The sequence below is a fragment of the Hyaloscypha bicolor genome (assembly GCF_002865645.1).
Source record: "Hyaloscypha bicolor E unplaced genomic scaffold K444scaffold_141, whole genome shotgun sequence".
In the NCBI taxonomy this organism is placed as follows: Eukaryota; Fungi; Ascomycota; class Leotiomycetes; order Helotiales; family Hyaloscyphaceae; genus Hyaloscypha; species Hyaloscypha bicolor.
In genome coordinates this window covers 233,420-260,945 of record NW_020194643.1, presented here as the reverse complement: position 1 = coordinate 260,945, position 27,526 = coordinate 233,420, and the positions used below count along the sequence as shown (strand labels likewise).

At 43.3% G+C, this 27,526-nt stretch overlaps 7 protein-coding genes across 7 annotated transcripts; 5 read left to right on the top strand and 2 right to left on the bottom strand.

The window, feature by feature from the left end:
- Nucleotides 1-11,779: 11,779 nt before the first annotated feature.
- K444DRAFT_541131 (glycosyltransferase family 4 protein) lies at nucleotides 11,780-13,992 on the bottom strand (the record flags this gene model as incomplete). The annotated part of the gene is made up of 4 exons (XM_024875768.1): nucleotides 11,780-12,844; nucleotides 12,891-13,374; nucleotides 13,434-13,834; nucleotides 13,885-13,992. The coding sequence occupies 4 exons, from the start codon at nucleotides 13,990-13,992 to the stop codon at nucleotides 11,780-11,782; spliced, it is 2,058 nt and encodes a 685-aa protein (XP_024730568.1).
- A 732-nt stretch (nucleotides 13,993-14,724) lies between these two features.
- On the bottom strand, nucleotides 14,725-15,801 carry K444DRAFT_540976 (alpha/beta-hydrolase; the record flags this gene model as incomplete). Its single annotated transcript, XM_024875754.1, has 1 exon — nucleotides 14,725-15,801. One exon carries the CDS (start codon nucleotides 15,799-15,801, stop codon nucleotides 14,725-14,727), a length of 1,077 nt encoding a protein of 358 aa, XP_024730567.1.
- Nucleotides 15,802-16,588: 787 nt separating this feature from the next.
- Nucleotides 16,589-18,327, top strand: K444DRAFT_646608 (SET domain-containing protein; the record flags this gene model as incomplete). The annotated part of the gene is made up of 2 exons (XM_024885217.1): nucleotides 16,589-17,853; nucleotides 17,901-18,327. 2 exons carry the CDS (start codon nucleotides 16,589-16,591, stop codon nucleotides 18,325-18,327), a joined length of 1,692 nt encoding a protein of 563 aa, XP_024730566.1.
- A 1,181-nt stretch (nucleotides 18,328-19,508) lies between these two features.
- On the top strand, nucleotides 19,509-20,493 carry K444DRAFT_618842 (uncharacterized protein). Its single transcript, XM_024881408.1, has 4 exons — nucleotides 19,509-19,724; nucleotides 19,787-19,874; nucleotides 19,936-19,946; nucleotides 19,996-20,493. The coding sequence occupies exons 1-4, from the start codon at nucleotides 19,525-19,527 to the stop codon at nucleotides 20,312-20,314; spliced, it is 618 nt and encodes a 205-aa protein (XP_024730565.1). The 5' UTR covers nucleotides 19,509-19,524; the 3' UTR covers nucleotides 20,315-20,493.
- Nucleotides 20,494-20,637: 144 nt separating this feature from the next.
- Nucleotides 20,638-22,957, top strand: K444DRAFT_541140 (uncharacterized protein; the record flags this gene model as incomplete). The annotated part of the gene is made up of 4 exons (XM_024875770.1): nucleotides 20,638-20,725; nucleotides 20,809-20,896; nucleotides 20,952-21,888; nucleotides 21,953-22,957. 4 exons carry the CDS (start codon nucleotides 20,638-20,640, stop codon nucleotides 22,955-22,957), a joined length of 2,118 nt encoding a protein of 705 aa, XP_024730564.1.
- Nucleotides 22,958-24,015: 1,058 nt separating this feature from the next.
- Nucleotides 24,016-25,907, top strand: K444DRAFT_540929 (MFS quinate transporter; the record flags this gene model as incomplete). The annotated part of the gene is made up of 5 exons (XM_024875752.1): nucleotides 24,016-24,123; nucleotides 24,174-24,240; nucleotides 24,291-24,422; nucleotides 24,478-25,083; nucleotides 25,135-25,907. The coding sequence occupies 5 exons, from the start codon at nucleotides 24,016-24,018 to the stop codon at nucleotides 25,905-25,907; spliced, it is 1,686 nt and encodes a 561-aa protein (XP_024730563.1).
- A 431-nt stretch (nucleotides 25,908-26,338) lies between these two features.
- Nucleotides 26,339-27,424, top strand: K444DRAFT_541188 (malate dehydrogenase; the record flags this gene model as incomplete). Its single annotated transcript, XM_024875776.1, has 1 exon — nucleotides 26,339-27,424. The coding sequence occupies one exon, from the start codon at nucleotides 26,339-26,341 to the stop codon at nucleotides 27,422-27,424; it is 1,086 nt and encodes a 361-aa protein (XP_024730562.1).
- Nucleotides 27,425-27,526: the final 102 nt, after the last annotated feature.

Below are 27,526 nucleotides of genomic sequence, written 5' to 3'. Positions count from 1 at the left end.
TCGTGGAATCGTCCGTAATTGGCCGTCAAAGTCGCTACCCAGTAACCATATGCGAATCGAGAACCTCCCAAAACTATAAATCAATATCCGTAACCCGTTATAAAGCCCTTCCTACGGATAGAGATTCCGCAAGAGTATTACGGGTATACCGATCTTGAGTTATAGCTTAGAAAGGAATAGACCCGGCAAATAGATACTTTGCAAGACCTCTAGAGGTAATTCTGCGATTTTAGGATCCGCCTCGTTTATATTGGCCGAATCTACTACAAAATACGTCTGTTCCTGGCCAGGAAGCATATTCAGGATTATTTAGTTAAGCTTGCGGACCGTATTATTTAGGGTTAATAGGATTGCCCGTCCGCTAAAGGCCCGGTAGTTATACGGGGCCCGCAAGAGTCGTTCTTGCGGGTAGATATAATTAATTAGGTCCGTAACTAACTGGGTATATGGAACAAAAAGCAGGAGCGTAATCTGCCTATTTAAGGACGGGTCATATGGCAGATAACTAATCCAGTCTATAAAATCCTGCTCGGACGGGTTATTACGGATCCGCATATTAATCCGTAATAATAACTAATAGAGCTATAGCCAGATCTACGTCTGCTATAAGCAGGCCCGTACCATATTGGCCTATAAACCGTATGGGACTACTAGTAAGATCTGGGTAAAGTTCCTCCCGAGAATTACGGGTACTTCTCTAAAGAGAATATTGTCTGCAACCGACCGTAAATCGACTATTAGCCGGTATACTACCTTAAAGCAGTACTTGTATTATATGAGTACCTTGTCCCAGATAATCAGGTCTATAGATTACAAGAGAGCCCCGAGCCGGCTTGTCTTAGTAATTATACTTATGGATGACTTATTGAACTCGAGCGGGATCCGGAACTAGGAGTGAGACATATGTCTGTCCGGGAAAAGGAGAGCCGTAATACCCGTTAATACTATATATAGGACTATCTTACCTTGGCTATAGTAATAGTAGCAGAGGGTCTTATAAAGGAATATCTTACCGGTCCCGCCCGGGCCTTATAAGTAGAAGTAGGCCGTCTGCGAATCGTCCGTAATTACCGCTATAATTGTCTAGAAGCAAGAGTACTAGTTCACGTTTAGCTAGGCTTGTATTACGGTTACTAGTAATATCTTATAGGTATGATTGACTCGTAAATTAGTCATATGGTAACTTATAGTCTAGTTAAAGGTATTCTCAGGCAGGGCAATATCCGTAAGCGTCTACTAGAGATCCGTAAGGCTAAGACCAAGCAAAAAGAGGCCGTAATTATAGTAAGGATTAACCAAGGGTAGCGGGAAATTAATTAACGGGTTATAGCTAGCTTACGGGCCAAGTTATTACAGAAATGCTTCTTATACCGGTCCCAGATTACTTATATATCTATAATTAGCTACTAGCGGATATCTATAAGAAAGAGCGTCTGTAAACTATGGCCGGTTATTAATAAAATAGTCTTATTAAAGTACTAGAATTACTCCTAATTATTCTCTGCCAAGCCGCAGGTAATACAGGCAGTATAGTATATAGGATAACGGATACCCTTAACTAAATAGAGCTTGTTAAAGGACCGCAGACCGTATATAATTGTTAGTAAAAGCCATAAATAGAACCGCTTGCCCAAAACTGGGCTATAATAGTAAATATGGCTAATACTATACCCTTGCTTATAGCGCTTCTATATTCGGGTCTTAGTAACCTATATAAAGTATTATAGGAACTCGTAATATAGGTACTAGTATCCGTCCTTATATATTATATTATACTCAAAGAAGGCTATTAAGGTCAAGCAGGTATTTATGGCCCGGTCCGTAATCTGCTCGGGTAAGAGGTCAGCTATAAAGTAGACCATATATTATCTAGGGAGGTAGATTGCAAGGTATTAAACCGGGAAGAACTCCTAGTATATTAGGTACTCGAATAGGTGCCAGAAAGCCTCTATAAGGCCTATATACCGAGCCTAGAGATACTGGGTAATCTTATTATCCGTTCCCGAGATAGTAATAGTTATACGGTCCGTTTTCTTATAAATATACTTATAGATATACTTAATTACTTATACGGATATATAAACCTTAATATTAATATATAAGCGGAACTTCTAAAGAAAATACGGGTTATACGGAATAATCCAGTAGTTATTATAGATGACTTCCTGGTCTGGAAAGCCTGGTTTACGGACCGTAAACATACGGCCATTATCCCGGTACCGGTACTCGGGATATCTATTCTTGCGGATAATTATTATAGCCATAAATGCTTTGGGAAATCTCTTCTAATATATAAGCGGGGCTATAGGTATCTTACGAACTATATACGGGGCTTTCGGATTATTATTAAGGCTATACGGCCCGTAAGATATCTGGCCAGTAACTACGGCCATAAGTTCGCCTATAGAATCCTATAATAGGTCTAGGAGCTCGGTATAAATAACCTCATTAACCAAATCAGGGATTAAGAAGACGGCGTCTCTCTTAAGAAATAAGAGCAGGTATATATACGGAAGGCTATACTTCTGGTACTCGATTATATAGACATGGCCCGTATACCGTCCAAAAAGGTAGTTCTTGAGATCCGTAAGGAGCTCTCTTATCTTTAGGATAAAGACCCGGCAGAGAAGATCCGGACGGTTAATTGCTTGCTGCCCGTTTAAGAGATAATCTATAATCTCAGGCTAGTATAGGTTAGCTATAAAGGTAATAAAGAAGCTTAGCTTACCAAAGTACTATATAATAGCTATTAAGTCTTAAAAGAGCTACTATATAAAGCGATTACTGCCTGTAAAGCTTGACGGAAGGATAAAGTAACGGCTAATATTACTTATACGGACGTCCTTACGGATTAGAGTATCCGCAAGTCCTATATAGATATCCGTACGGATATTCTGCTAGTATAAGTAGAGCCAGTTAAGCGAGGTAGTCTTGCAGGTAACGTATGTATTAATAATATACTACTAAAAGAGGCGGCTAGTATAAAAGAGCGGGAAGAAGGCTAGATAGATATAGAGATAGTACCGGTAAAAAACCCGCTACTCGAGCCATATCTGCTAACGGGTCCTATTACGGTCCTATAACTATAAACCGTAGTACTAGCCCGGGTCGCCGTATAGGAAGAGCAAGATATAGTAGAGCGGTATATATACTACGTATATAATATTAACTATATGTATTTGCGGACGCTTGCGGCCTGCCTTGCGGACCGTAAGTACTAGATTATGGCGGCTTGTATCCGTATACTCGTCCGGGATAAGGGCTGTAATCTCGTTACTTATTAGGAGGTTCTTATAATAATAATTAGCGCCCGACTCGAGGATTAAGTACATTTGCGGGTTAAGTAAGATCCGGAAATCGGTTTACTGGCTTGCAAGACGCTTACGGGCTATCTTATAGACCGTAATAAACGGATTATAATCCGTAAGTATATCCGTAAGCTATAAAAGAACCATATGATCTAAGTAAGGGAAGTTAGTAGCCCGTATATTAGTTATAAAGAGCAGATTATAAAAGAAGAGCTATATAAAGGAGGATTCGGTATATGAAGCGGGCTATAGTGGGCCTTGGAAGTGGAAGAGCTTGCCATAGATCTGAAAGTACTAGATCCTACGGGAGAAGTCGATTCGTATATCCTTCTTATACTTAACTAACGTAAAGGTAAAAGCATAATTATATACCCGGATATTTGCCCGGAAGGCCCGGCAGAGCGGATTATTGCCCGTAAAGAGGTAAGAGAGGTATAGAGGAGGCTCGCGGATTAAAGGAAGTATTACGTCGCCCTTCTTATAACAGGCCTCAAAGTAATCGTCTATACGACTAAAATAGAGGGCTCCGCAAGCTATATAGCGACCCGTAAGCGGACTAGTCGTATATACGGGAGCTGGCCGGAAGCATAAGAGGAAGCCAAGAGGCCGTATAATAGGTAGGTCCGCAGGAGGATCCTCCAAGATATTAACTGGGGCCGCAATGGACGGTTAACGGATCCGTCGCTGGCGCCGTGGGGCTGGCTCGTCCGCAGAGACATCCGTAATAGACCGTCGTCGTTGCCGGGAGATAGGGAGGGTATTCGGATCGAGTTCTTGTAAGGCAGGGCGTTGCTAGGTATAATTAGTAGTATTCCGGGCCTATTAATAGGTTAGTTAAGTCAGAAAAGGGGGAAAATATAAACTCAATAGTGATTACAGGTCTTATATTGCTTGCCTCGCTCTGTAATAAAGTCAGAAGCAGGCCGGTTTTGCTTACAGGTAGTACAAAAGCAAGAAGGGTCCATAATATAAGTAAAAGGGAAAGTAGTAAATATAAAAGTAATAAAGAGAAGAAGAAGAGAAGAGTAATATGAGGCCAGCTTTTTTTTTTTTAGTATTCCTTACGTGACCTGTATTTTTTAGGGAGCCCCGAGAGCTAGCCAGTGCCTTAAGAATTTCTCTCGCCCCCTCCCGAGCTTTAAAAAATCGTAATAAAAGCCCCTTGCATTCCAGAACTACTAAAATATAGAGAAAGGTACTTGAGCTTCTCCTCTCTTATCCTAAGCTAAGCCCTAAGGATTTGGACGTAATTACGTTCCGATGCGCGATTCCCTAGAAGGGAGAGATTCTGGTGTTCCTCACGTGACCCGCTTTTTCCAGGGAGTACTGGGAGCCAACCGCTTAGGGTAGTCCGAACGTAGGACAATATAGAAGAGGATTACAAGATATTTCTAAGAGTACTCTTATATTATTCTAATTATAGAATATATTAGTTAATTATATCTACTAATTCTTGCTTTTATTAAAGTACTTTGACTTTAATATATAAGCCCTATTTTATAGCTTAGGTAATAGTAATTCGGATATTAATCTCGGTATCTTAATTATTACCGGAATTATTTCCGTTATTATTACTAGCTTTTAAAAGCTCCTAAGAGGCCCTATTAAAAGTATTAGATAAGCCTTTACTATTACTTATATTAGGATTAATCTAGTTAATTTCCTTTATAGAAATAACTTTAGTAAGGAATTATATATTTTATAGATTTCGAGATATAATTACTTATTAAACTACTTTTTTTAAGAATAGAGAGATTAGCTTATAAGATATTTATTAGTAAGTAATAAGATAATAAAATAAATTAGTAAGTTATAAAACTATAGTATTAAATTTAGTATAGAACTAATTTCTGTCTCTTTTATAAGGTCTAGAGAAGCCCTCTCTAAATAGGAGGCCCTAATAATATATATATAATTAGTAATTTATAAGCCTAATACTTATAATATAAATAGTAATTAGTTATAAAGTTAAAGGGCCTCTAATCTCTCTAATTAATACCCGCGATATCCGAGGTTTATTATATACTCTTAAGTTATATATAACTCTATATATATTATAGTATTAATCTAGTTTTCTTAAAGAAAGAAATTATAATATACCGGCTTTTAAAAATCCTATTTTAAAACCTCTAGAAAATTATAAAGAAGTCTATCTTATTAAACTTTTCTATATTATTAAAAATCTCTTAATAAAGCTTTTTTTAAAACTAGTATTTTAAAAATTAGAAAATAATAATATTAAGTAATTAAAGAAAGTAAATTATATATATAAATAATCTAAATAATTAAATGCGATTTTTCTAGTAAAAATATAAAAATTTATTAGATAAATAAGAATTATACTTATTAAAAATTAAGATCCTATAAGTACCCGTTTATAAAAAAGAATAGTACTTAATAAAGTATTTAAGATATTATAAATCCAGACAATTATTTATAAAACTAGTAAGAAAATATATAAATTCAATACTATTATTAAGTATTTATAGAAAATATCTATAAAAATAGTATATTTTCTTGAAAATAATATATATAGGAACCTTTTTTCTACTATAATTAATTATAGCTATAACTATAACTAATTCTCGATTATTTAGATTAATATTATATACTACTTTATAATCTAGTAATATATATATAATATTCTCTATTACTACTCTAATTTAGAAGCTATTCTTATTAAAATTAGATATATTCTTTATATAAATACTTTATTTTCTTCTATACTTATTAAAATTAGTAAAATGCTTTTTAATATTCTCTATAATATATATACTCAGACATTTTATAGATATTGGTTTCTCTCGAATTTACTTTAGGAATTCGTAATTACGGGTAATCTAGGCTTTTATTTATCTGTGAGATATAGAGGAATTAATATTACTAGTATTATAATAAACTAGCCTGGAAATACCTATTTAAATCGCTTCTAGATTAGGACTTTGCCCGGAGATATAGAGTATTAAGAGATAATCTCTTAAAGACTTATCTTATGATACTAAGAGTTTTTTATTATATTTACCCCGAGAGTTACTTATAGAATGACCCCTTTGCCGGGCCATTAATTAATTATACGGGGCCCCAAAATAGGCTGCAGCCTTCGTTCCTTTGAGCCTAGGATCTCGATCCATAGCCTCAGAGGCCTTAGTAATTCGCTCTTTAATAGCTTCTGCTTTGGGTGGCATTTTGGTGGGTTGAAAAGTCGATGGTAGCGGGGCGGGGAAAAATTTGCGTATTGCTGGTTTTTACGTATTGCCCTCCCTCACCTGGTAAGCGTGCTAAGCGAGAACCAGGTGAGCCCGGCCGAACGAGTAGAGGAAGGATCCGAGGTTCAAACCAAAGTTTGGCCCAGACATGACGAGGTCTGGGGTGGTGAAGTTCGCGAAGTTCGGGAAGACGTACAGCCGTATGCGAAACAACAGTTCCAGCCGCATTTTTAAGCGAACTTTAGTAAAACGCGATTTTGGCCGCATTACGCATTCCACTTAATTATAATCGCACGAATAACTCCACAACTACGGCTTGGAATTACGAAGTAAGTTAATCAAATTAATAGGGGACACTTATACTAAAAGTTCCTAGACGGGTTTGCTACTACTATACCGGATTGTCTAGCCGTAATAATAATCGCCCGAATCGAGTATGCCTTATACGATACGGGGCCTCAGAGCTCTATATAATTTATTTAATAGCTTGCATATGATTTTAATACTATAACTCAAACAATATACCATTATAAGAGGCATATAATAGCAAATTAATTACCTAAACCTTCTTCTAGTAGTACTAGGCGTATTATTATATAGAGAATAGAGTAAGCTATAAAGCATCTCTTGGAAAAGGAGCTATAGTAGTATTAAGACGAACTCACTGAGTTTTTATATAAAGTCTATAATATTAAGGTTAATTAATCTATTATTTTACAAGCCCTTTAAAGGATTAAGATTATAAGAAAGCAATTAAAGGTTATAGCTATATAGAGGAATAGAGAACTGAGAGTATATTAGTAATATTATTTCCAGGACTTTACGGTATCTTAATTAGTCTTTATTAACGAATCAGGAAGTAATAAAAGAAGCGGTAATCGAATATATAATTAGATAGATAAAGAAGTTCGAGTATAAGTTAAATAGTAATTAAGTAAGAGGAATAGAATATTAGTATTTCCGGTATATATAATTAATAGATATATTATATCTAGGACCTTTAAGGGCACCTGTACTAGGGATATCTTTAAGGAGTTTATTATTAAATAAGTTCTTCCAAAAATAATACTATATCCAGGCCCTTAATTAGTCTTAATTATGGATAATATATTAGTTTATTATTCCAATATTCGGAGAATTAAGGAGGTAGCTAGATACTATAGGATTTGAATACGGTTTCTTTCTCTATACTTATCCGATTTTAACCTAATTAAAGAGAGCTTCGGTAATCTAAAGGCCTATATTTAATAATATTATTGCCGGGAGTATAGGAAATTCGATAATTACTAGAGCTTCCTTAAATAGGCTATTCGGAAGATTAGTACTAGAGTAAGGGCTCGCCAATAAGTAAGGGCACATTTTAGGAATACAGGAATATAAGGAGTACTAGATAATTAAGTAGATTTTAGGGCCAAATTAGCCTTTTTATTCTCTAGTACTTTATGTCTTTTTATAAGGGTAATACGAGTCTTAAAAGCAAGATATATATTTCATTAATAATTCACTATTTTTAATAGTATTTTAATATTCTCGGCTATCTAATTAATATTATAATAGAAAGTTTTTTATATATAATTCAGGGCAAAAGTAATTATAGAATAAATATTCAATTTTATTATAATAATATTTCGAAAAATATTGGCCTTTTTTTATATATTTTAATAGTCTTATACCTATTTTTGTACTTTTCAGATCTATATTACCTAATATTACTATATCCTAAAAGCTTTCTTAAAGAGATTAATCCCGTACTAAGGAAATAACTGCTCCCCTAAATAAATAACTAGAATATTAGTAATTATTAAAGAAACTAGCTAATTTGTCCTCCCTATTTCTCCTGAATTCCTAACGAAAAGATAAAGCTATTAATCTCTTCTTTTAATATTAAGCTTGCTCTATTTATACTAGTTCTTATATAGTATTATAACGTTATTTCTATAAAGCTTTAAATTCCTTTACCGCCCTTTATATCTATATATAAATATTAATTCATATACCCTTGGTATATAGTATATTTATTATCTATTAAGTATAAATAAGATCCTTGACCCGAATTCGTTTTCTTTTCAAGATATTAAGACTATATTTAATATAGGCTCGGTTATCCTCCTCTTTTTCTTATTCTAGTATATATTACGAGAGCCTAGTAAGCTCTTTATTATATAGTTCTCGAATCGGGAAGGAAGGAATTATAGAACGGGAGGGGTTTGGATAATATAATTAAGGTAAAGTAATTAGATAATTATAGTTAATATTATAATATTAACTATATACTGGCGGAGAATATTAATACTGAAATTATAGGAAAGAAAGGTAATACTAGAGCTATAATTAGTAGTATTTAGGCGGGAGTATAGGTTATAAAGGATATGAATATTATATAAGAACAAGAGGTTAAGATACCGTAATTAGAGGTATAGGAGTCTCTTCTTTTAAATTAACTATAATTGTCTTCTCTTTCTTCTTACGGCTTTATTATTTATTCGTATACTCGTTCGTTCCCGCAATATAGCTAATAATCTAATTAGGCAAAGGAATATTAAGGGTAATATTATTAATACTAATTAGTTTGGCCCATTTATCTAGTTCTTCCTATAAAAGCTTATAGTATATATTTCTCTGCTTAAGGAGGAAGTAATTGCCGGTACTACTATATTCTCTATTCGAGTAACTATTTCTTATATACCGGATTCGGGTAAAGAGCTATTTATAATAGTATTAGTATTTAGGGAGTATACTATTATAAGCTCTCTTCTCCTTTAGTTATCTTGCTATTACAGAGGCTTATCCGTAAACAGGTAGTAAATCTAGATCATTTGAATTATTATTATTTTCTTCTTCTCCTTTATTCGCTTCTGCTTCGGAGGTATTCTCGGGGGTAGTATCCAGATTCATATATCAAACTATATCTAGACGAGCTTTGCTCTTCTTTTTAGATGGAACGGTTTATAGAAGTAAAGTAACTAGATAATCATAAGAGATATAAATCATATTAATTTCGACCTTATGGGTATATTTTCTAGAAGCTCTATTATCCTTCTCAATTTGACGGAGCGTGATTTCGATATTTTTCCAAGCTTTAGTATCTTTAATATAAAGCGTATAGTATTATTCTTTTGGATTACTAATTATAATATTCTAATGAGATAATCGAGGTTTCTCTCCTGGTATTAGCTTGCATATATCCTCCTACTATTTTATATATCTCTTATAAACGTATACGTAAAGCGCTTTAAGGTTATTACGGAAAATATCATTAATATTAAGGTGTATATAAATTCCGGTATTAGACTTACGGGATCTATTAATAATTAGTATAATTATAAGAGATATATTATGAGGCATCTTTCCTTTATTATTTGGATTGAATAGGGATAAAGGAGGAGGGGCGTTTGCTCTTTTATGTAGTGGAATTGGAGTGATGTATATCGGAGAGCTCGGAGCAAGAGGTATACCAGGAGTACTAGGAATTGGAATTGGAGATACTAGGATCTTTTCCTGTAATAGAATATCTTGAGAAGACCTATATACCTTCGTATCCTTCCGCTTTCTAGTGGTTTTCCTTTGAATAGGAGCTTGCTTTACTGAAAACGCGTCGAGGGTGTTCGCGTTAGGCTTTCGGGCTCGTTTCGTAACTTTCTCAGCAAATGGTTCCTCCCCAAGTAAGCGCTTGGAGGAGCGCTTCGGGGGCATGTCCCCTACGATGTATTTCGAGTCTTGGGCAACTTAGTAAGGTGGTTGTGGGGCAATTCGCAAATCGATTAGTTTTGATTAACTGGTGGTTCTGCAAAATCGCGTTTTACTAAAGCTCGCTTAAAAATGCGGCTGGAACTGTTGTTTCGCATACGGCTGTAGCCGAGCGCGGCTTGAACGCATGCTGACGAAGTTCCGTTATAGTCCCAGATGTGACTATACTTGGGGCCGGTGCCAACTGATGGAGCGCCTTTCTTGATGACTTCTAAAGAGCTGTCAGCAATGCTCAAGAGGAAGTTCGGGAAGTGAATAACCGACCGAATTCAGTATCGACAGTCAGGTTGGCAGCAGTCGTGAAAACTACATTTTCTCCGGTTCCACATTCATTCGAGGTAACAGCAACAATGTAGACGTCATGCCCGAAAGCCTTTATGAGTTTGTATATCTCGCGGATGTTCGATACACCGAATCCGTCATCGTTCTACGTCGGTCAGCTTGATTTGAGAAGAAGAGCAGCTTCACTACAGTGACGAGGATGTCGAGTCCATTGACAGTAGACAAAGTGATAGCAGAAGCCGCAAAGGCAGAAAGGGTGTGAGAGAAGCGTATCTTAAAAGAAAAACTTCGTTGGGATAACTTTGACTTGAGCTTGGGAGGTATCCATCCCTGGATTGTTTTCATACACCCACGTTTGCTACCCACCGTTGCTAGGTTACCAAAAGCTTGATAAGAGGGGTGGTCCTGTTCTTGGAGCTACTATCCCAGCATTCCAGGTGCTCGTGTACATCAATTGCTTATTCCAGCTAGAGTAGAGGCGGGGGTGTATCTGATTAGATCTCCCGCTGAGAATATACGGGTCTACTAAAGAATCCGGACAACTCTAGATCAGATCTAATCAATCTATCCAAGCTTGTCAGAATGAAGGAGCAGTCCACGAGCGAAGACAACTTTAGGGTTCAAGGTACTTATTGAAGCTAGTATGTGCTCCTGGCAGCTGGATGCAAAATCTACAGGCTTGCAGCAGCGTCACTTGCCGCCATCGACGTCACCTGTTCTGTCAGCGCTTGCCAGGACAGCAGGCCAATGTAAAGGCATGAATTGTTGATGGGAACAGAAACCATGAAATGTGTTGCTTCTGGAGGACTCTAGAATCCTCTGTTCGTTGTGGCCACGTGATATTACGTGACTGACTGTGCGGTAGCTCAGTTCTTTGTTTGCACATATACTTATCGTTTGGATGGTTCTCTGGAAGACTTCCCTTCTTCATAGCAAATGGAAACACTTTCTCATAGATCAACTAAATGCTCTGGGCCAACTCTTTTTGGCGATTGACTGCGATGATGTACCAAGACTCTGTGGGTAATCTGAATAGCGCAAACAAATTCCAGTATCCAGAAAGGGAGACGAAAGTTCCCCAATTATCGCCCCCCCCCCCCCCAGATAGTATAAACTACCGGCCAGTGTTGCCTAACGCCGCAAAACTTCTGCTTTACTTGCTGTTCCCTCTTATGCACAATTTTCTCTGGTGTATTATCAGGCCAAATGGCTCAAAACTTGCGCGATACTCCAAATTTAGATAGTTCTCGGCAATCTGTTCTCTCCTTTCTCATAAGGAATGCCCGCCTCCTCCCTCGCAAGATCATTAACCCATTTCTCGTTTGGCTGAACACCCTTTCCATTTGCCCACTTGTTCGCTAAATAGAACCAACTCAAGGCATTTCCAACAGTGCCAACCTCATCACTCACACTATGCTTCGCGTAGTTGCTCATCTCCTCATACAACTTATCATCCGTCCACAGATCTAGCAAGTGTCCAGCAACAGCATGCCAATCTCCGGGTTCAACTAGGTAGCCATTCTTGCCGTGCTGGACCTGGAGTGGAATGCCGCCGCAGTTGGTGGCGATTGTTGGCTTGCCTTTGTGAATGGCTTCAGATACTTTGACTTCAAAGCCTTCCCGTGTGGAGAGCTGGAGGACGGCATACGAGGCAGAGATAAGGGTGTTGAGCAGTTGATCGTTCGGTGCAAGGCGCATGACAGAAATGGATGAAAGAAGGTGTGGGAAGCGGGTTTCGAGTAGGGAGAACGTTTCATCGAGGACGATGGTTCCGTCTGGGTCATCTACTGAACCATTGCCGCAAATGACCAATTGAGGAGCCTCAATGTGAGGGTGGTGCTTGGCGAGGAGGCGCCGAAATTCAGCATAAGACTCGACGACATCTGGAATACCTTTTGCAGGGTCGAATCTGGCGACTTGGATAATGTACTTCTTGGCAGGCCATTTTAGCTCAGTCATTCTCAAAGCATGGCATTGGTCGTTGTAAAGATGTCCATAATAGCCTTGATCCCATTCATTCAAATCCTTGTTGAGTCCATCGAGCCAGTCCGTAGTTGCTGGAAGGTAGGCAACCTTATTTCGCGGGACATTGCTAGGAACGAAGGAGGGAATCGGGTGACTGATGAACATGTCGGCATGATGAATATTACCCCAAAGGAATTGCCAGATGTCGTGTTGCGGTAAACCTTCTGTCATCGCCAAGTCACTCCGAATTTGGATATGACTTCGGTAGAGAACGGGTCTATTGGGGGTTATGCTCTTGATCAGGGGGATTAAGCCAGGCATTTGAGGGTCGTCGATCTAAAATGTATCAGCAACAGTCCGTATTTCTTTCTTGTGAACTTACCATAATGACATCCGCCCCACCTTCTTCTACAGGTCGCAATGGGCCGCCGGAGGATAGCCAATAACGCTTTGCGTTGTCCGCAATCCAATCCGTCAGAACTTGCTTTTCTTCTGCAGTGATTCGCACATCTGGCTTTGCTACACCTTGGAGGATGTTGTGAATGGTCTTGGTGATCCTGAAAACTCCTGGCTTTGGTTTGGGAACATACCAATTCAAGTCGACATCCAAGACTTTCGCCAATCGAACTAGGGCATGTCTCATCAGGGCAACCCCGCCTCCTTGTGGTGTGCTGCTGAAAAAGGCAATCTTGGTCTTCGATTTCTTCAATTCAGTCACGAAATGCATCATTGCATGCCATGTACTCTGGCTACAAGTACTCTTGAAATCGTCCAGGGTGAGGATGTGGGCTCTACCTCCCGAGTCAATTTCGACGACGCCTCTGTAACCGACTTGCAGTAAAGGGGCCAGGCTGGGACCGAAGTGCCTATGATAGACGGTCAGTAAGGTCTCAGTTTGTTATGTCATACTCAGATTTCTATTTACATGATACATTTTCTGGCCATCGAGTCTGCCTGCTCGTCCACACACTTGGCGCTCCAAAATGTGCGGTCCTTCAATTCAGTTTCATGGCCTTCAGACTCTGGCAAGATTGAGATTGGGACAATATCGAGCTCCAACCAAAGCCTTGAGCATAGCTTCGGGCTCTTCTTCACGAGTTCGAAAGGCAGGCCAGCGCCGATAAACTTGCTGAGGTTATTGTGTTCATATGACTCCAATTCAGCGATGACATAGTCCGCAACTGGATCTTCTCCTCTCTCCAATGCTGCTTCTAATTCGACAGTTTTTACGGAGAAGTCGAGGAGGTAGACACTGTCGTGGATGGCGACGGCAACAACCGCGGAGTGTGAGTTGCTGAAGACGGCAGAAATGCCAACATAGAGAGTCTAGATCATTAGCTTGGAAGATTATAGAATTGAATTTGAAAACAGCATACTGTAAGCGCTGGGGCAAACGGGCCTTCTTTGGTCGCAAGCTGGCTGAGCCGGCGAGCACGATGGGCGGAAGGCTTTGCTTCGAAGCTGCGGCCATGTTTGAAAGCCATTAAAGCATAGACATATGGCCTCAAGCTCTTTGGAGTTTGTCGAAGAGGCGTTGGCACTCGAGATGGCGGAGTAACATCTCCGGAAGAAAATGAGGGCGCACTTGGAAGCAAGTGGTGAGGTATGTGGTCGAACATGGTGTCGATGGATTTGTGAATGTGGTACACTCAAATCTGATAGTTCTGGAGGGCTGATTTGGTATAGTGCTTGGTTCGTGTATGTTTTTCTTAGGGTTGTTCAGGAATTGAAGTGAGAAGGCGAGGAAAGTATCCAAGGGATGGACTTGCACAAGGCTGTGGCTGTGCGGGGGTACCTTGCAGCTTATATGTTGCTTCGAGAAATCGGCTGTTTTCCTTAGGTCACGTTGCTTGTCTCTCGAATGTTGTGTCCCGGACATCGGCGGCGTCATCGAGCAAGTGATTGGAGGCAGGATACCGTGGAGTTATGTCCGTGATGGACGTTGTTGTAACGTCACGCCACCTTTTGCGCCTCAGCCTCGTCTATGCTACCCAACGACCAGTCATAGCCTCCTCAGGAACCACACATAAACCTTGCCATAATCTCTGCCCAGTATTGGGCTGATGTTTCAGCAGCATTTGCAAATTGAGCTCTTTGGTCTCGTGTCTTCTAACGCTTCGTCAATAGATTTTGCCTGTGAATACGAGGCGGGCGGCAGAGTAAAAACTTTTGATGGCACATGTCCACTTCCATTCTATGGACGCATTGATCGGAAATCACGAATCCGATCTCGAGGCCCCCAACGGACCCTTCAAAAGCCACTCGCCGACGGAGTTCAGCATCTGCTCGGTCCGCATCCTGTCAATAGCTTCAGTTTCTTTGCTCCTGCCGCTCGTGACATTGTTTGCAAACGCATGCCGGACGTCTTTCACCAGTCTCCACCTATATGTGCCCTTCTCAAATCCGTCAAGCCCTTGTTTTCTCTCCTGCTCATCAAGTCTGGCAATATCAAAAATCGTTTCCCTTGCTTCTTCTGCAAGCATATCGTACTGTGCCCCGATCATATATATCCATCGAGGGAGATTTTCCGCTTTGGCATATCTGACGCTCAGCAATGGATCTCGGATGTCATGGCCTGGTTGAATATAAGCCCACTTCCACAGTGGAGCCCAGTCCTTGAAATCATCCAGATCCTGCTTGTTCCGATATGGCCTCGAACTTTGCTTCGCAGATGCCGAAAGAGCAAAGTCTGTAACTGGATACCAACAGACGATGCCACATATCTTGTCTTTCAATTCCGGAAACTGGGCGGCTGAGAGAGCAAGATTTCCGCCTGCATTGAAGCCGCCTAAGACAATACGACTCTTGTCGATAGGCAGATCCCCATCTTCAATGATTGCTTGTGATATTGCAACAACATCGTTCGTCGGCCCAGGGAATCTGCTTCTTGGGGCTCTGCTGTACTCGATACTTATGACCAAGATATTGAGCTTATTCGCAAGCGTAGCACAGAACTCGTCATCAAATTGGGCATTGTACAGGGCATGGCCTCCGGCATGTAAATCGAGGTATGCGGGAAGTTGTTCCCAAGGTTTGCGCGATTGTGGTATAAAGACTCGATTTCGAAGATGGGGTCGACACGGGTACGTCTTAAGGAAGGATGGTCGAATTCCTTTTGGTGCAGGTTTGAGAGTTCTGATGACGGCGAATCCAGCCCGTTCGACTATCTTCAGAGACCAAAGCTTCAAGAAGTAGGAGAATCGACTCGTAATCGGGGGTTTCGTATAGATGAGAGGTGCGACGGTGTCTGGTGTGCGCTGCTGGGCAATATTTTGATTTTCGTAGATAAACATGGCAGCTAGATTTTGACAATGGAGGCCGGTAGAGGTCTAAGAGAAAGAAAGAGACCAAAGAGGAACAAACGAGAGCCTGAATACCGCGATATTTGAATTGCTGACGGCTACTTACCTGCGACCCAAGAGATCACAACTCACTGCATAATGACGGTTGGATCATTGCTTCCGAGAAGATAAGAAGTCCCCAAAGAAGTACAAACGGGGTCTTCTGCATCACGGAACACGCGTAGCCTCCGTAGGCAGCATCCTCAAGGCCTTGGAGATGCAGTTCATCAGGCTGTGGTGGGGGCTGTGATGTCTGGAAGGACGAGAGCTGCCTTGTTCTTAATGACGTGTGTGGATTGTTGCGGCTTCCGTATTTCGGCTCCCACCATCTGAGAAATTGCATCGGGGACCATCACTCCTTCACAATTTCATGTCAAAGCGCAATCTAGTGGTGTTGTTCTCCCTTTGGCAAAGAATAGGCATTGGACTTAGCCAGCAGTTTTTACTATGAGAAATGGCCGAATCATCGGAGATGTGTTTCCGTTGAATCTTGCTCCTCGTCGATGCTGTGACCTCGTTCCTATTCCTTAGCAGCCTGTCTGCTGTCAGCGTTCGAGCGATTTCTCTTGATTCCACTCTGCTGTCGTCTTGAGCATTGTCAAGCCCTTTTGGAGTGTTGTTGGTCCATCCTCATATCCCACATCCACCAAACTCACGGATCTACCTTTCAACAACAGAATTCATTCAGTCGTCAACATCGAACTCCAAAACCACAACAGAAGCCAATTGGTCAAGCACAATGCTGGATGATACGCCAATGATCCGAGACCTTGTGGACTGGGCACGCGAGCACCGGACCTCGCTTCATCAGGACATCGAGGTCTACCAGGATCCTCTCACCGGACTCTCCTTTCGAGCTGTGAAAAGTCTACCACAGGCCACAAAGATTGTCAATTGCTCTTACCAAACAACGCTCTCTTACCTCAATGCTATTTCCGCATCTTCTGTTTTCCAGAATCACAAGTCTGTTTTATTCCCGCCTGAGTTCATCGATGCTTTGAGGCAGGAAGATCCAAACATTATTGGCCATTTCTTCTTAGTGCAGCAATTTCTGATGCGTGAGAAATCGTTTTGGTGGCCTTACATCAAGCTGCTCCCTCAACCCAATGAATTCGAAAGACTCGCTATTCCAAACTGGTGGCCTGAAGCAGACCGGCGATTCCTGGACGGCACGAATGCAGAACCGCCCATCAAGAAGCGCGAGGAACTGTGGAGAGGAGAGTGGAGCAAGGGAGTTACCCTTCTTCGGGAAAGATTTGAGAACTGGGAGGAATACACATATCCTCTATACCAATGGGCTGCGACAATCTTTGGAAGCAGAAGTTTTCGAGCATCTTTGACCATTCCAGAAGGACTCATGGGGCAATCAGAGACCCCGCCGGATGATCGATCTCTGACCTTGGACCACATCAAGAAAGACAGGTTCTCTGTTCTCCTTCCGTTAATGGACATCGGGAATCATAGTGGGGTCAACCAAGTCGACTGGCTCCCAGACGCCATTGCTGGATATTTCAGTCTTTCAATCCGCGATACAATTGCTGAAGGAAGCCAAATTTTCAACTACTATGGCAACAAGTCCAACAGCGAGCTGTTGGTAGCCTATGGTTTCATTCTTCCAAACCCAGAGAACGACAAGGGCAATCTGAAATTGACACCGTCCCCTGATGGAATGCAACTTCGTCGCTCTCAATCCTGTCATGTTTTCCACGATCATGCTCAACCAGAGCAGGAATTTATGTTCCATGTCAAGACGAGCAATGGGAAAGCTGGCCTACAAGAACTGCTCAAGTCCTTCTCTGAGGGCCTTATGGATACGATGATTTGCATGGTAGCCAGCGCAAGGGAAAGGAAATTCATAATAGAGAGCCCAGGCTATTGTATCGAAAAAGATGCGGCACCATTCGGAGGTCCTCTCTCTCGAGCTTTCATTCAATCACTAAGTCTTATTTGTGAAAAACTTCAGTACGAGATGGAGAGGACCGAAGCTTCTGGCGCAAATCTGGGGTAAGGGATTCGATTTAGTTCCACTCGCTCAACTCTAATGACGGCAGTGAGCCACAGAACCAGAATCAACGGATTGCCTTGGGGTACAGACACAATCAACTCCGCGTCCTCGAAGAAGTACTTGACTCGGCCATGGATTATTTACAGCGGGCTATTTCTTTTAACCACCTTTGTTCACACGGTTCATCGAGGTCCGAAGCAAACGACAAAGCCAATTTTCTATCTTTGGAATGCGCTTTTGGGTGGCTACAAATGGATTACCGGCGTGAACACGATGCTGTGATGAAGCTAATTGCCAAAGACCAAGAAGAACCTTTGCCACTGAATTGGGCCGCTGTAGTTGAAGACTGGGACAGGACATACTGGATCGTGTGGATTTTACTTCTCTGGATGTTGTGGCACCGGAATCCGGACGAGTTTAAGGCGGGGTATCTAAATGATCTGTGGGGATGGCAATCAGACTGGTATTCGTAAATGTCCGCCCCAATTATGATGCCAAATTCATTCTAATCACTGTGTAGAGATTTTCAGGCTGAAAAAGAGAAACCCGGATCTCAACTGACGGGGACTCTATACGCGGGTGCTTCCGAAGAAGCCACCATTGACGACACCATACAAGGTATCACTCAACTGCCTGGGTTGGGCTTCGATCAGGGACCGCTTCAGAGGTTGGACTTCAGGACCGAAATAACGAACTATATCAGCTATCTGGTGAAAGAAGAGACTGTGCTCTTGCCATACACGATGCAACATCCGCCACAGAAAGGCGCACAGACGCCCCAGTTGATGCTTTACATTCCACTCAATTCTTCTCGTTATTCCTCCCGAAATAACTGTTCAACACGTTAGAGGAAACGTCTTCAGCAAGGGGCAGGACAGTGAGCCAGAGTACTTAAATCTTCTACATCCCTTTTCTTGAAGCACAGCTCAACTCATCGATTTCCCAAAAGCATCGGCAACACCCCAGCCATCGCTTCATCCTCCCCATCAACCTCAAAATCAAACCTCACGACATCATCTTTATACGGGTATAGATACGTGCTCACGACTCTACATTCAAAATTTCATCAGCCTCTAACCCATCGTACACACTTGAGTCATACTCCTTATGCTCTTTACTCGCCTGATATTCTTCCAACGCCTCTCTGTCACGATGGAAACTCAGAAGCGCATAGTCGAAACCTTTACTTTTCTCAATAGGGTCTGTAACAGAGGGGCCGCCGACGATAAGTCGGTTATCGAGGATACTGGGAAGTGACTTGAGCTCTTTGATTGCAGTGAGGAAAGATGATTTTTGTATGGTTGTTGCGGAGGGGCAGAATTTGAAAAGAACTGGAAGGCTGTTAGGTGTGTGAAATCGCTGGGTGCGAGGGAGGACTTGCCAATATGTATTATTGTCATTTTGAGAGTTCAAATGAAAGTTTGAAACTCGAAAACTGGTACTCAGTTGCTCAACTTGATACGAGAATTTTCAGTCCTTATATTCGATGTATGAACAACGCAAGAAGCCAAGGAGGGGCAATGAGAGCAGAGCGAAAGTGGGGCCCGGAGACCGTCCGCATCGACGGCTGGTCTCCGATTGCTTGTTTTCTCATCCGAACCTTATCAACTCTCCAAGCAACGTCTCCCCTTGACTTTTACCACTAGCACTCCATACAGCAACCACTAGAAATGCCCAAACCAGTATTATTACCACTTGATCTGGAAGCCGTTTTCGCAGACAACAAGCATGACCCCGAAACTCTTATCACCGCCTTCATGCCTATCTTCTGCAAGCACGTGCAAGCAGACCGGATCTATGTGCAACCAAGGAATCCACAGACACGAGTATGTAAGGTGTTGAGATGGAGAAGAGATGAGAGCATTCCTTGGTAAGAACTTTCTTTCCCTCATATTTCAAGCTTGGGGCTGTTGATTGAGAGGCGTGAGATAGGCCCGCGATCCCAAAACAGGTGGTTGATGAGTGGTTCATTGAAGATAACTGGGAAGAGGAAGACCCCCTTTGGAGGGCAGCTTTACATGTCTGTTTCCTTTCATTCTGTTCTCATTTGGAAATGACCACTGAATCTCTGAATGTGATAGTTGAAACCAAGGAACGCACTCCACTCTTCCTTCCAAAGCCCCAAGTCTAACGCTTCCCAGTATCTACGTTGAAGATCTGGAGAAATCAGCTAAGGAAGGAATACTGAACCTCGATTTCGAATCAAGGTACATGTTCCACACGGCGTTCATTCACGGCCATGCACATTCTCCTCCTCTTCCTCCTACTGGAGAACCGGACGAGAGGGAAAAGGAAAGGCAGTTTTATGGGAGCGTTCAACCTGCGGTCTTCGATGGGCCGAGAATTTGGAGTGAGGAGGTTAGAGAGTTGGTTGGGAGGTGCTTGGTGAGGATTGCGCCAGTGATGAAGGAGGTGGGGGAGAAAGCTCCTGCGAGGGAACGTTTTGGTGAGAGGTCATGAAATGCATTGTGTTTTTCAACCTCTGCAAGCAGCTTGGACATGTATGTACAAAATCTGAAATTCCACCTGACTTTCGTTTTATATACTTTGGTTAAATATAGGACGAAAAGAAACAGTACTATCAGATGAATGTCCCAATCGGGACAAGTGGGGCACTAGGTCACGGAAGGCTAGCCGTCTCGCGGGTGCGTTCCGAGAGGCCATCCTCCTCCTCTTCCTCAACATCACCTCCCTCCTCACTCACAGTTTCAACCAACATGGATGGTTCGGAATCAAGCCAGGAGCGGCAATCTAGTCGTGTTCCGATTGATAGAATGGCCGAAATGGGTTTCCCACGACCGGCCAAAAGAAGGGCGCGCATCCAGACCGCATGCGAAAGATGCAAGACACGCAAGATCAAGGCACGTATTCGTCGACGCTTTTGGCTTTAAATTAACTCATCCGGCTCTGCTATTATCTTAAATCCGAGCTGACCACCAGATAGTGCGATGAAGGTATCCCAGCATGCTCAAACTGCAGAAAAGCTGGCTCTGCATGTGTGACGGAACCTACCCGGGAGAAGCAGCATGAGGCCTCTAGGGCGTGAGTGGCGATATGATGTTCAAATCCCTTTCACTGATATTTATATATCTTTCAGACTTCAAGATCGTGTTCGGTGGCTCGAGGAAATTGTCAAGACACGTTGCTCAGACGTCGACTTGATGCAAGGACCGAGGAACTTGATCAACCCGCAAACCAACGCTCACGACGGGATCTCGATGAGCGGAGGCTCCGCAACACCGCAACTACAGCAAGCACCGGCTGTTGATGAGCCTCAGCGTGAGAGCCTCGCACACGAGATTGGTTTAGTGTCTGTAACAGCAGGTCAAGATCCTCGTTATGTTGGACCTTCAAGCGGTTACTCCTTTGCCAAGCTTGTCCTTGCAAGTGCTGGTCAACGGCGTCGGCAGGACGAACATCCTCGTACTCAGAGCTTTCAAGCCACCTCAATATTGGATAGGGAAACTTTCCGGGTCCCACCAGCGAAGATGCCGCTGACTATGGAGCATTCCATTCAACTTTCAGCAGCGTATTGGGAGAACGTACAATTTCAGTATCCATTTCTACATTCGCCCACGCATAGGAAGCTTGTAGAACATATGCACAGCTCAACGGCTCCTAGTCCGGTGGCTGCATTTCAAGTATATATGGTGCTCGCCATTTCAACGACCATCCTGTCCCGGCGTTTGAAAACTCCCCTCTCTGCAGAAGGTTATTGTGCTGCAGCGATGACCTACTTCGACCAGATCCAGATTGAGGGTTCCCTGGAAGGCCTGCAGTGTCTCTTGTTACTCCAGATATATGCGTTGAACAATTCTTCTTTGGGCCTAAATTTGTGGTACCTCAATTACCAGTGCATTGCCTCAGTGCTCGATCTTGGGCTGCAAAGAGATGTGAGGGCCGGGAAGAGTTTGTCCATGTTGACCCAAGAGATGCGAACGCGAATATTCTGGGTCGTCTACTCCTTAGACAGGACATTGGCAACGATCATGGGACGACCAATAGGGTTAAGAGATGAAGCTTGCGAGCTACGAGTGAGTTTGATTTTTTGGTTACCTCTATTCTGGTAAGTAATCTTACTAACATTACTGTTTATAGCTTCCTCAGGATATCGATGACGACGCACTGTCTGCTTTGGAACCAAGACAACGCCTTGAAAACCACACTCCATCAGATATCACACTATCAATCCATCTGATCGAGCTTGCGCAACTTAACTCGGAGATCAAGTATATTGGCAACTGCATCTCACGCAACGCACCACCACACAGTTATCCTCAAGTTCCAGATGTGCTGGCCTGGAAAGACGATGTCCTTCGCAGACTTCGACACTGGGAATCAATGACTCCGTCGTGTCATGGTACTCAAACCTACGTTGCAAAATTGGTCGAGATTAAGTATCATGAGGTTATGATGCTTCTCTTGCGACCCAGCCCTGCGATACCTCAACCTTCTCATGAGTCATTAAAACTCTGTCAACAGAGCGCCCTGGCTGTCATCCGTACCTTTGATGGGCTGTATCGTGAAAATACCCTTCCATATACTTGGCCAACCATTCATTCAGTATTCTTGGCAACTATATCCATGCTGTACTGTATCTGGAAAGTCCCAAGTGTGACGAGAACAACGAAGCTCGAAACCCTGAACGCAGATCTAAAATCGGCATCAAGCATCCTAAGTGCGCTTGGAGAGCACTGGTTTAGTGCAAAGCGAAGCCGGGACTTTTTGGATGAGCTTTCAACAACAACAATTCGATGGCTGACCGAATTCGAACTCAGGCAGCCGGCACCTTCAGTTCGCGCGGCCTTGGGAGCCCAGGATACTCTTGGTGCAGGAAATCAACATATTCCATCGGAAACAAACAATGGCAGCAATGGAGGTCAGGCGCAGCTTATTGAGGAGCGAGCAAGTCTTATTAGCCCATCCCCCTTCTTGGATGTTATGTTGAGCTCCGAGCCCTCGGCGTCCATGCTAGGTTTCTTTGATGAAACCAATCAGGAGTTCGATATCGATTCAATCATGCAAGAGGTCTTCAATGACTACCAACTGGATGTCGAATTCCGGCAAAGTTTCCAGCTCGAAAATGGGCATTTTGTCATGTAACATTTTGCACCATCAACCAGGCCCCAGAGCAATTGCCGGCCCTCCCTCATTCCTCCGACTTCTTCACTTCTGGGTAAGGTTAACCCAAACCGAAGATTTCCCGCCTACAATTCGGAATTTTACTCCTGTTTCGATACAAAGCCCCTACCGAGGAGGGGTGCAATGTTGGATTCAAGCTTTCGAATGCAAGCACCGATGAATTGTTGGGGCGGCAAGACTCTTGGCGAAAAGCCTCCCTGCGGTCTGACATCAAATCAAGCATTTGGCAGAGCTTGAAGGCAGCGGCCAAGACGGTCGACGATCTTTTTTCGAGATTTGGTGCGGATGGATGCAGTCTTCCCCGTCTCCGTCAAAAGCCGAGATCGACCTTCCCTTTCAGGCGCCACCCCACATTTGGCCCCTTCAACTCTCCAGTTACTCCACAACCATGCAAAGCTCCCCTGTACGGCTTCCCCGCGTGGGAGTAGCACCGCAATTAGCCCGGAATTTTTGGAGGCGTTGTACGGAGTAGGCGTTTTAGGCGTTCTCAAATGTGCTGACATGCCCGATGCATCATGATTGGGCGTGTACTGTGGCAAGTGACCACGGTGGCACGGTCATCCATCAATTACCCAAGCTCACTTCGCCCAGGGCTAATATCCAGATTGAGCGCGGATTGAGATGAGAGAAACCGCAATGGATTCAGTCTTCCTCGGAATCAAATGATTCATGTAGTGAGCACGAACTGGGAGAGTATAACTCGCTAGCCAACTTTTCACAAAGGAGTGCTTATGTGGGATCTGCCCCTCCCTTGATATCCTCCTGTACGTGGTTCAAGCGTGGGATCGGTGCATGTACCTTGTAAGGTAAGGATTATGGATGTACAAGTTATCTAGCCTGTGCCCGTGCGTGCCGCCATGCTGGAGGAGCCATTAATTCAAAAGCTCCCACTTCAAGTTTTTCACTTTCTTACCTCACCCACATAACTCACTTTTGGAATCAATCTGCTGCTTCAAATTTTCATCTCAAATTTGGCTGCACTTTAAATTGTCTAAGAGATACCTTAAACTTTCGATAGGATGGGAAATCCTGTTGGACCCGGGATGTGGAAGGCTGCATTGGCCGAAACTCCACGAGAGGCTTTTAATTGGAGGCTTGCTTTCAGTGTGCTCTGCTTCGGACTCATGGTACTACATTCCAGAATTCTCCGAACGCAGGTCTTAACTGTGTGACATAGGGAGCAGCTCGTGGTCTAGACGAAGGACTTATCGGCACCACGGTTACGCAGAAAAGCTTTATTAATGGTTGGTATTCTCTTTCCCGCTCTTGGTTATTGCCTGCTGACGCATTCTAGAATATAACCTCAAGCTTACAAAATCCCAAAATGCAACTCAACTTGCACAAAGGACTGGAAATATTACGGCAATGGTCCAGATTGGAAGCGTTGGTGGGGCATTGATTGCGTTCATAGCTTGTGACAAACTTGGTACGCCTGCAACAGATAATTCCGAATGAATTAACTAGGCTAATTGTTCAATGAGGCCGTTTGTGGGCTACTCGCCAACTCTGCACTATCTGGATAGTTGGGGTCATCATTTACATCACATCAAATGGAAGTTACGGCCAAGTCCTTGCTGGACGATTCATCATGGGCCTTGGAATCGGGCAAACGACCGTTGTTGCTCCTACTTATCTTGCAGAGGCATCACCCCGAAGTATTCGTGGACTGTGCATCTGCATCTTCTCTGGCTCTGTTTATTTGGGGATCATGTTGGGATATTTCGCCAATTGGGGAACCTCACTCCATATCTCCAACAGCACCTCGAAACAATGGGTGGATGCGACTATTCTCCACATAATATTCGCTGGTTTAATCATAATTGGAAGCTTTTTCGCCTTGGAGTCTCCACGTTGGCTTGCTAAGGTTGGTAGAGATGAGCAAGCGGCGGCCAATATGTCGAAGCTCCGCAAACTCCCATTAGATCATCCATATGTCCAGGCTGAGCTCATCGATATCCACGATCAACTTGAGCGTGAGCGTGAGGCCACTCTCGGCTCCGGATTCCTTGGGCCACTGAAAGAACTGTTCATGCTTCCTGGGAATAGATATCGTATTCTTCTCGGCCTTGGATGTCAACTTCTCGGACGTAAGTTCTCATCTAACCTTGATGGTTGATCTCGCAACTGACACTTGGTAGAATGGTCTGGCGCACAATCTATCACCATTTACGCACCCCAGTTTTTCCAAACTCTTGGCGTTACCGGTTCTTCAGAGAAGCTTTTTGCAACCGCTATATTCGGTGTCGTCAAATTCGTGTCCGCGATCATCTGTGCATTCTTCCTCGTTGACTTCATCGGCCGAAAACGCTCCTTGGCGACTGGAATCATCATTCAATTCGTCGCCATGTTTTACGTCGCCATTTACTTGACAGTAGTTCCCTCAGCCACAACGGGTAAATTGAAAAGCGCGTCTCAAAAGCATGCTGGGACAGGCGCAATTGCCATGATCTACTTCTCCGGTGTAGGATGGGCACTCGGCTGGAACTCTATCCAGTACCTTATCGGCGCTGAAATCTTCCCTCTTCGTGTTCGTTCTTTGGGAGTTTCTATGATCATGTGTTTCCATTTTGTGAATCAGTATGGCAACACGAAAGCGGTGCCACAGATGCTCGTCGTGGGAGCGCCAGGCCTGTCACCCAACGGCACATTCTGGTTCTTTACAGCGGTGACGCTTTTGGGATTGGGATTCGTTTGGTTTTTCTTGCCTGAGACTGTAGGAAAGTCTTTGGAGGGGATGGATGAGCTTTTCAACTTGCCCTGGCATATGATTGGACGGAAGGGTGCTGCTTTGACTGCTGGAAAAGGAAGCGTTGCTGAAGCGATGATGCTGGGTGATACTGAGAAGGTTGCGGAGATTTCGAGGGAGGAACAGGTTGAGAATGTGGATGGAAAGAGGACTGGAGGGCGATGAGTTTGTTCGAGATGTGGTAGATCATTACTTTATTTAAGACTGGGAAGGTAGAATGCTCTATGAAGTTATGAATTCCGGCCGAATGAATATTTATGAAATATACATGATTCAGGTAGAACGTTTTAAGTGTTGTGATGATTGCTACCGCCCAGATGCTGTACTCAGATATACGTAGTCTGATCGTTTTGTTACGTACCTTCCAGAACATCGCCGCTCCCTTACTGGCCCGGAAGAATCCCGCAAGTGTCGGGCTCGATCCGTCTACCCTCAACTTATATAAATCCCCCTCAAACAGTCAACTTCAAAAGAATTTTCTTCAACATTTACTTCTGTCAACTAACTGTGTCGAATTTCTCAGCCTCTACTTATTTCCTCAACCCAATCCAAGCATCAAAACCAACCACCAACCTCAAACCTCCCCCCTTTCCACAATGTCAACTCCCTCGTCACATGACCAAACCCCCAAACTCTACGTCTCCCAATCCTCCGCCCTCTCCTTCGCCCAAAGACTTCTCGAAGCAAATGGAGTACCCCCCGAAAATGCAGTTATCATAGCCAAAGCGCTTGTGCTTGCCGATCTCCGGGGCGTCGACACGCACGGCATCAACCGTCTCCCCTCGTACTTTCTCCGCATCCGGAACAACCTCCTAAACCCCCTCGCCTCGCCCACCCTTTCCCAAATAACACCCGTCGTAGCCCAGGTGGACGGACACAACAGTTTCGGCTTCCTATCAGCACATTTAGGAATAGAAAAAGGGATTGAGATGGCGAAGACGTATGGGATAGGCATGGTGTCCGTCAAGCACAGTAATCATTTCGGCATGGCTGCCTGGGTTGTACAGCAGGCTCTTGACGCCGATATGATGAGTCTCGTTTTCACGAATTCCAGTCCTGCGCTGCCGGTTTGGGGAGGAAAGGCGAAATTGATGGGCGTTTCACCCATCGCGTGCGGTGCACCGGGACGAGATGGAGGAAGAGATTTTATACTCGACATGGCGCCGAGCGTTGCTGCAAGGGGGAAGATTTATAAAGCGAAGAGGAGAGGGGAGAAAATTCCGCTTGATTGGGCTTTGGATAAGGAAGGGGAGAGGACCGATGATCCGAGCAAAGCGTTAGAGGGTGTGATGTTACCGATGGGCGGCCCGAAAGGCAGTGCATTGGCTGTTATGATGGATGTTTTCTCGGGGGTTTTGTCAGGGAGTAAGTTTGCGGGGGAGGTGAAGGGGCCGTATGATGAGACGGGGGAAGCGGATGTTGGGCATTTCTTTGTGGTATTGAGACCGGATTTGTTTATGGAGCTTGGGGAGTTTAGGGAGAGGATGGGAGTGTTGTATGATAGGGTGACGGGGTGTGAGAGGATGAAGGGTGTGGAGAGGATTTTCTTTCCGGGCGAGATTGAACAAGTTATTCATGAAGAGAGACTCAAGACGGGGATTCCGTATGTGCAAGCTGAGATTGAGGCATTGAATAGGGAGGCGGAGTTGGTGGGGAGTAAGAAGATTGAGATCATGTCGTAACTTCGAGATATGGAGGAGGTTATGCCACTGGCAAATTGCGTTGTATATAAAAGTCAAGGTCATCTGGTACATTCGATATTTACACCCCCAAAACTCTTCTTC